The sequence below is a fragment of the Oreochromis aureus genome, linkage group 8, assembly GCF_013358895.1.
Source record: "Oreochromis aureus strain Israel breed Guangdong linkage group 8, ZZ_aureus, whole genome shotgun sequence".
NCBI lineage: Eukaryota > Metazoa > Chordata > Actinopteri > Cichliformes > Cichlidae > Oreochromis > Oreochromis aureus.
The window spans coordinates 12,828,540-12,837,969 of NC_052949.1; the positions used below are offsets into that span (position 1 = coordinate 12,828,540).

At 39.4% G+C, this 9,430-nt stretch overlaps 1 protein-coding gene across 7 annotated transcripts in view; it reads left to right on the forward strand.

The window, feature by feature from the left end:
- Nucleotides 1–3,679, forward strand: part of pald1a (phosphatase domain containing paladin 1a) — a 59,284-nt gene extending 55,605 nt beyond the window's left edge. For 6 of the 7 annotated variants that reach the window (XM_031749098.2, XM_039616513.1, XM_039616512.1 and 3 more), the window contains exon 20: nt 1,845–1,994. In XM_031749098.2, the coding sequence (XP_031604958.1) occupies nt 1,845–1,994 (150 nt within the window). Of the gene's footprint in view, nt 1–1,844 lie in introns of all 7 variants that reach the window. The other variant, XM_031749097.2, reaches the window with a different exon arrangement.
- The last annotated feature ends 5,751 nt before the right edge of the window (nt 3,680–9,430 follow it).

Sequence of the window (9,430 nt, forward strand, 5' to 3'; positions counted from 1 at the left end):
TTTTGCTGTTGACTTCATTCACTCAAACACTGTTGGTGGTGACCTAACATGCAAGTTATTGGCTTTCTTTTTCAAGAAAATCTCCTGCTCTGAAAAAACAACCAGTGCAAACTTCCATTATTTCTGTGAGTTTTAAGCATGGCTGCTATTTATAGAGCCCTACCTGGAAGCCTTGTTCTGACCACTTGCGTGTGAACTGTGCAATTTCAGGAAGAAAATATTGACTTTGTGTCAAACTGACCAGAGCTTCATTTCGTGACGAAGGTTAGTAATGAGTTACAAACGAAACACGTAATACATAGCACTTCAAGCCTGGAGGAAGAACATCATTTTCTTTCTTTCTTTCTTTCTTTCTTTTGGATAGGATTCTGTGAATTCGTCACTCAAAGTCAGACTCTTACCATGATGTTAACTGTAATGCCCTGAGGGAGAGTGTCCTTTAAAAACCACGTGAAATGTGGTGTGCGCCTTTGTGCCGTTGTGCTTCAGCTGACCGAGGAGGCAGGAGGGTTTTTTTGTGACATCCAGACAATCTTTTCTTGCCACCACCTTTACTGCCCAGATTGGGCTCTCTGTGACTTTGTCCTCTTCCCCCAAAATGAAATTCAAGTTGGCAGGGGGGGTCAAGCTTTTGTCAAAGGAGATGAGACCACAAGTGTTCATATTATCTAAAAATGGCATCTATACTGGGCCTTGAAAGAGGTAAAGTTTTTGATTTTTATGATTGTGGAAACTTTGAGATGACTGATGTGGACAGGAAGCATAAGGGGTGACTCACTGTTGTTATGATGATTTGACAAATCACTCTATTCTTTGAGCCACCATCACTGCTTCAGCTTGACTAGAACATGCGTGGGCATACTCAGGTCTACAGGTACAAATGCTATTTGCACTTATTAAAAAAATAAATACAAGCTATTTATATTGACTTCCCGATAGGGGATGATTCACTTTTCAGTGCCGCTCTGAAGTCATTTCCACTTTCAAACTATTTGAAGTTGAATACAATACAATGTGTGGCTAATTAACTATATCTGAGGAAGACTCTTAAATTAATAACTAGTTGTACTCAATGCCACATGGAATTTTGTATATATTTACATTTTTAGAGTAATGCTTAAAGTAATTAAAATTATCTACATTTTAAACATCTGGAAGCTCGTTTTGGCTGCTCACTTATTTGCACGGGGTTGCCAAATGGGATTGATCTGCATATCTGAGACTGGAGAGGATGGATGGGTGGATATGTAATAAAATAACTTTTAAAAAGTCAATTCTCCTTCTCTAAAAGGGTACTTTCGTTACTTACAGTAGTATTGTAACTGTAAAAGAATGCTGGAATTAAAGGAGCAGAGCCTGCTATGTTCTGGGAAAAATGCTTGTTCCTACATTTCCCACAATCCAAAGTCAGTAATACTCAATAATGTCATTTAATGCTTTATTTCCTAGTAAAAGTCCTTGATGACCTTGATGTCATCGTTATGTCATCAGGATTTTTTAAAGCTCCCTCCAAAACCACCGAGGACACTATTCAGCTGATTTTACAGGCTGATTTGGTTTCCGCATATTTTTTTTTTTTATTGCACTGATTTTGGCTGAAAATAAGTATGGTCTTAATATTTTTACCCAAGTGACACAACCGAATTCTTCTTCACACACTTCTCCAAACCCGGAGTTGAGCCCTGGTCTTTCATTATAACAGCTGCGCATCCAGCAGCCATCAGAAACCATGCTGAAAAAGTGGAAGTCCATGTGTTTGTGTGGTCACAAAGGACAAGAAGAAAAAAAAATTTTTGGCATGCTATATCGCCTGTTCATTAATATTTTGTGCGTTTCTGTGGTAGGTGGCTGCCAGAGTCGGAGTTTATGACATCCTCAACCAGCTGGGCTTCTCTGAGTTTGAAAACCCGAGGGACACGCCACTGGCCAGGCTGCGCTGCCGCTGGCAACAGCAAAACATTCTGTCACTTCCTTTCCGCGGGGAGTTCATCTGAGAGGGGATCACTGTGAATACGCCAAAACAGTACTGTGCTTTTCAGAATAAAAGACATTTACAATAACATAGTTATGCCTTCTGTATTTACCCTTATTTTCTGTATATCTTCACAACATCTGTTGTTTAATGTTACTGCTTTTTTCCTTTTTTCTCACTTGTGATGTTAACAGTTCTTAGCTGTATTAAAGTCTTTAAATCTCTGCAAGATTCTGCTTCTGTATTGGAAGTTGTGCCTTTACATCAGTGAATTTATTAATGTACTAATTTGTACATGTTTAGGTTATTTTTTTCTTTTCTTTTCTTTAAATCACAGTAAAAATATGCTCACTTGCGACAGCTCTTTGAAACTTCTGCCGGAACTAGAGTTAAATGTTGTTATGGAGGAGGAGATCAGAAAATTCCAACAATTTATGTCACTGTGCATCTGTTCCACTTTTTCAGAAGATTCCCTATGTACATATGGAAGCTGTCAGTATTTAAATAACTGTGCTGTTGAGTTTTCCAAACGTTATTTGATAAGAGGATTTTGAGCGTTGCAAAGTTGCTAAAGTATGACAGCACTTATATGTTCCTCTGTTGTACCTGATTTTTTTTTTTTTTTTTACATTTGATTATATCTGTCATGATACAGGTACTAACATTTTTATGTGTTATATTTGACTTTGAAGCGCTCTATGTGTTTTTTTGTTTTTAAACTTTGTTAAAAGCTGTAAAATTACTTCTGTCATGTGATGTGATTCTGCATTCTGCCCATTCTTCCTTCTTGTAAAAACATGGTCCACATACATATTACCAATAATGCAAATTCGCCTTCCTACACAGCCTCACGCTGCTCACCTGCAGCTTGATGCAATAGAAGTCCGCAAAGCTTTAAAGCACCTTTGACGTGTACATTTGGAGGCGTTACTTTTATACCACCTTGGCTTGGGGAGCTTTCACATCATCCCAGATTCAAATTATTCATCTGCAAAGTTTATGGGTGAAAACAGCATCTGCAGATATTTGGTGTGACTTGGATTTAAAAAAAATACACTTATTGTTTATTGATGTGGATAAATATACCATTCCGTAACTGCAGCTGATGTTCATGGCTTCAGTGGAGGGAAACAGCTGCATGATTCACTGTTTAGAACAACAGTTTAAAGTTGTCTTTCAAACATTTACATCACTGTTTTCTCTGAATGCATGACAACACCAGATCTGTAGAGTAACTTTAACCCAGCAGGATTTTTTTAAAGTCTTGACATGTTCTTTGTTTGAGCATGTTACCGCTATATTATGAATCCTGCCTTAAAACCAGAAAGATAAGCAAAAATCAAAGGATCAAAAATGATCAATCCTTCCTCCAAATACCTGTCATTCTTGTTTGTTTCATTGTGGCATTGCATAAGGAAAGTGCACCCTTCAAGTTATCAAAAACATTGCGGTGAATGAAAATGGGAAGAAATTTAAAATACACATTTTGTGTTGGAACATCTAATAACCATCTTTGTGATACTTGATTAAACACACAAATGTGCAGGTTGTATAGTAAGAGATCCTGATATCTTAGCTAGGCTTTTAATTTAATTTTTTTCTTTTAAACAGGCACTCTTCATGGAGTAAATGTCTTTTATTTGCTGTATGTACCAATTATTTTCTTGTTTGGAAGCTAAAATAAATATTTCAGATAGATCTAACAGATTTCCTGCTTTTGATATCTTTTTTTTTTTACAAGGAGAAAAGTAAACTTATCCATCTGCACCAAGGATTCGGATTTTTGTGCGTAGGAGGGTTTTATGATTTTATTTTGCACACTACTGTCCTCTGTGCCTTGTTTTATTGAAGCTTCTGAAGTCTCCTGCGATGGAGCCAAATGATTGTCTTCCCTCCTCGGTTTCCTTTCTTTTTTCCTCCTTATCTCAGCATCATCTTTTGCTGCAGATACGCACCGCTGAGAACCCTCTCGTATATCCGCGAGGCCTCTTTGTTTTGTGTCGGTGCCAACCTCGGAGATCAGGACAAGTTATGAGCATCGAGCAGCGTGCATTTACCCAAAACAGATGATTCATTGTTGGGCTGAAATCTTAACATATTCCATACACAGTAATAAAGAGCTTAGGCAGATCAAAAGACTAATCTGAGTTGCGTTTTGATGTGGACAGGTAAGGTCTTAATTAAAAAAATATGGTCACTCTTTCAACAATGGAGGCCTGTGTGAGGATTAAAAGTCACCGGCCGGCACATCAGTGAAGCTCACTTGGCTTCGCTGGCCTGCTTTGAAAGTCTGATATCCCAGATCACTTCCCGTCTTGTAAGTGCATAGCAGGCTTATCTTCGGGACTACGGAAGTTGTTAGGACTTTATCACACCACAGCCTATCCTGGATTATTGTAAATGGAAACAAAGTGAGCCAGATTGAAAGGCTTCCTGTAGAGTTTGAGACTTTATGAGCTAATTCATCCCTCTTTGTGAGAGGGTTGGCAGGCCCTGAGGTACAGATAAATTCACCATAACACTTATTGTACACTGTAACTCTTTACCAATGGAGAAAAATTGGCAGATATGGAGAAGGTCTATTCAGTTGCAGCATGTGGCCAACTTGACTCCAGGTCAAGATAAGCCCAGGACATGAGGACCATGCTTGGATGATATAGCGGCCCCTCGCCTTTGAAATTCTTTCCAAACTCATTGAGATACTCCCCAATGTGAAACTCAAGCTAGTGGTTCTGAAGGATCCAGAAATTGCAGCAGACAAAGAGTGGCATTCAGAGGTGAACAGCAAGAGGGGATGTAATGAACTTCATGTGAAAAGCTTCCCCCTGCAGATGAGAGAGCTGCTGAGGACAGGAGGCATCATGCCGGTGTAAGGGGTTCATGGGTGCATTGCCATCCTCTTTGATTGTTCTTGTGTGTATAAAAGGCCGCCTTACAAACACCTCAGAAACTCAAGTCTCAAACCTCTCAGGGATTTGATCAATATTAATAAGATTGTTAAGACCTTGCTCTTAAATCTTCTCTGGCAAATACGTGTCTGGGCCTTCATTTACCGTGAGCAATAATACACAATCCCTGTTAGGTTATTACACACACTACTGATCCAGGTAAAGTATCAACTGGCAGGATAAAAAATACTGATTGGATTGATAGTGAGCTTTTAAATGCTTATACCTATTCCCATTTGATCTTTTGGAATACATCCCCATGACTAAGGCTTGCTTATTTAGAGGCAGGGGTTCAAAGCATGGGTGATTTGTTGAATTGCTGAATTAGTTTAAGCAGACTACATAAAAATAAAAGTAATGTAGTGGAGCCACTGGTAACACTCATTATAGTAAAAGTCTCCATTAGGTTGCAGGGCATGCAGACGTAACCAAGACGACCTGCTGAAGTTCAAACTGAGCATCAGAATAGGGAAGAAAGGTTATTTAAGTGACTTTGAGCATGGTATGGTTATTGGTGTCAGACAGGCTTGTCTGAATCAACTGGGATTTCCCACACAGCCAGGGTTTACAGAGAATTGTCTGGAAAGGAGAAAATATCAAATGAGCATCAGTTTTTTGGGGTGAAAATGCTTTATTGATGCTGGAGATCAGAGGGGAATGGTCAGACTGCTTCTGTAAGACATGAAGTACCCCTGAATGAGATATGCAGAAGATCGTCTCTGAATGCATGTTGAACCCTATAGCAGATGGGCTACAGGAGCAGAAGACCATACTGGGTATTACTTCTGTCAGCTAGGAACAGGAAACTACGTTAAGGCTACAATTTGCAAAAGTGGACAATGGACGATTGGAAAATGTTGCCAGGTTGGATGAGCCTCCATTTCTGCTGTAAAATCCAGATGGTAGAGTCAGAATTTAGCGTTACGTATGGATCCATCCTGCCTTGAATCAATAGTTGAGGCTACTGCTAGCAGTGCGATGCTGTGTGGGGATATTTTATATGGGACACTGTGGTATGAATAAGGCATGGTGGGACCACAGATCTGCGTTTTGAGCCATCTTTATTCATTCTACATGCATCACACCACAACAACACTCAACCCTGCTTCCCCGTGATTTAACACAGCGGCCGTGATCTGCAGATGCCGTGCAGGTGCGTCCCTTTATGACAACAGTCTTCTGATGGCTGCTTTCAGCAGGATAACACATGCAAAGCTCAAAACATTTAATAATAAAACAAATAGCCGATTAGTTTCAAGATCTGAATCTAATAGAGCACCTTTGCGATGTGGTACTATGACAGATTTGTATCATCAATGTACAGCTGGCAAATCTGCAGGAATATTTCCACTAAACCGTTGAATCTACGAAGAATTAAATGAGGTCTGAAAGCAAAAGGAAATCCAATCGATACTAGCAAAATGTACCTAACAAAGTGGGTGGCAAGTGTATTTATACTGCATAGTAATCAGTCAAACTACATTGCAAAGTTAGACCTTTATTTCAAACAATACCTGAATGTTAACTTAACAATGTGTATTTAAAATTATACAAGGCTTGATTAGCTGATTCAAAGCTGAAACAGAATGCTCTATTTGTTGTGATGCCAAGGAACACAAAACTGCACCGCTGTCTAAAACACAGGCAGAAGTCATAACTCATCCCATGTGTCATTGTATTTTTGTCCTCTGTTTTAGGCTCAGCTGTGCAACATCAGTCAAATAAGCTTAAGCTGTTAAGTCAGTGAGTTAAAACTATGTTGGCACTTCGGGTGAACAAATAGAAGTTCACATAGCAATAGATTTAGCAGCTATTCTTTCAAGCTGTCTTCGGTTTAGTGATATGTTCTGTATGTTGGAGCATAACTCAAATGTTTGGCAACCTTTTAATATTTTATAAGCTAGTGATTCAATACAGTGAACTTTACATTCAATCACAGAATTTCATTCAATCTTTCTATAGTCACAAATACTTTTTATGAAACCAACCCTTGGTGTCAGATCAGCAACATTCTTTTGTTGCTTATTGCTTTATTGGATAATAGTCTATAGACTCATGACTTAACTTAAACTTTCCCTCATGAACTTGAGATTTAAGACTTCCTCTGACAAACTTGGACGTTGTTGAAAAGATAACTCTGTTTCAGACATGAACAGGCCACAGCAATGTCACATTACTGCCACTGTCAGTGTCAGTGAGTCTCATTATACATGCAAGACTATCAGAAATGCACAGAAGGCTTCTCGGCACCTGGCAGCTGGGACTGACTCCAGCACCCCCGTGACACTAAGATTCATAAGGAGTTAAAGAGATGGATGGATGGAGTTTTAAACATGTTCTTCGGAGACCCAAGGGAAAGTTACCCCAAACTAAAGAGTTGTAGATGTAAATGAACAGTAAGTGAAAGGTAGAGGTAGTATTCAGTGATATGTTTTTGGTAATCTAAGGGTAAAAGGAGTACTTTATCATTGTCGGAGATTCTTAAGTGTGTTTTTTAGACTTATAAATTATGTATTAAAAAAAGGATGTAGATCCCCTGGCGTCACTCATTTTTAGTTTTTTTAAAACAGTAAGAGTGGAGAGCTGATGGGGGAGTGAGAAGCCAAGAATGTTGCACACTCATACAATAGTGAATGGTCAGTCGCCACAAGCATATCCTGCTTTATCATCTATTTTAGCATAAATGGGATTGTAATAAATGAGCAAAAATAAATAAGACTTAAAACAAACACCTGAGACCCTAGAAAATCAGAAAAGTGTTTGGAATTCAAGTCAGCAGAAGGGCAGTTTTCTGGCACACTTCTATAGAATTGGAATTTGCAACTGCCTACTTGCCATTTAAAAGAAGCCCTAAAACCCTGACCCACAGCTAGAAAGAGGAAGTTTGGTGAAATTTTTGCATTAATTTTCCACAAAACTGAATCAAAAACAATAGTTTTTGAAATATAAAGAAACAGACAGGTTTAATTTAGTGCTGTTAGAGCTGCACAGGACTCCCAGATTAATCACATCTTTTTAAAAAAAGGTGAAGTGAAACTTGTGTGCTCATTTTTAACCATCCGAACACTTCAGACGCGCCTCTTCCCGCAAGCTGCCGGGCAGACTAGCAGCTGCTTTGCATCTCTCTGCATCGCAGCGATGAAAAGTCACATATTTTCTCAGCACGCTGGCATGGCTAGACCACATTACAGCACACATTGAGGCATCCACAGTTCCACACTCTATACTGTAACTTTTCCCCTCTGCTGAAAACACAGTGTGGGAGAAGACGTTTGATTCTTTGCAGCTCCACCTGACAAAATTAAACCAGGCACAGTAAAGAAATTATATGCGCCAGATTTTAGGCATGGTTTAGCCTTTGAAGCCCATCTATGTGAAATATGAGAGGGAAATCTGTCAGCTAATATCTTTTTTCTCTCCTTTTTTTCAGGAAAACTGACTCTTACATGTCTAATTGTACTTGAAAACTGGATTTGGAGACAAACGTATACTGAAGTTTTGATCTTTCACTCCTGTTGTAAAGGACAGAGTGTTCTGTAGTAGAAAATTGTTCTGGTGTGTGGACTTAACCACAGACTGTAAGTGGAGCTATTCATTTTAGAGGGGAAAAACAAGACTTCTAATTGAATACTATGTTATATTGTGGAATGTCACTCTGGCTTTTGGAAACACATGAAAAAAATCCTCCAAACAGTATGGATGGAAAAACTGCATAAAAACTTCTCACAAGGCAGTTAATGGTTTCCATCTCTTAATGCTGCGGTTAGTTTCCATTGCTTATTAATGCACAAGTCTGGATCACCATCCAAAATCCTCTCATTGCTGCCCTGGGGGAATGACTGCTCTAAACCCACACCTGCTCTGCATTGACCATCCTGGGAGCTTAATTAGCCCAAAATTAAAATATAGGCAGAGTACTCTTATCTGAGGCCCAGACGCAGTCGAGGAACTGGGGAGGAAAAAGAAGGTCCTGTCTAGACACTTTTCCCCCTTTCTCAAAAAGTACCTGAAAGTCAGACTCATGTTAGCCCAGCCCCCTTCTCTTCCTTTGAGAAGGATTGCAGAGTTGTTGGTTCAGTCTCAGGCTGGTTGTCATGTCTGAGTAAGTCTGGACTCCAGCAGACTGAGCCGTGGCCAACAAAATCCTGGTTGCCCGAGCACATCCAGCATTTTAATGGGCTGTCATTCCACCGATGGAATCTGCTGCACAGTTTTCACACATCCTAAGCCTCAAATGATGGCTTTGGATTTGTTCCTTTTCTCCAAAATGGAACAATATGCTCGCAGTGACATCTGCAGGATTAGCCATGATTATTTAACTTTAAACGCAAACCACTTGAGGTCATTAAATCGGATCATGCAGTGTGTATTTTGTTGATACCAGAACATGGAAAACGTGCAGTTATATCAAATCGCTTATTATCCCTCTAGCCAATGATAGGCCTGAGTTTTCAAAAGGCACACCTGCACGTTACCCCAACATGTACTTTGACTCTCCATTTAAAGGATC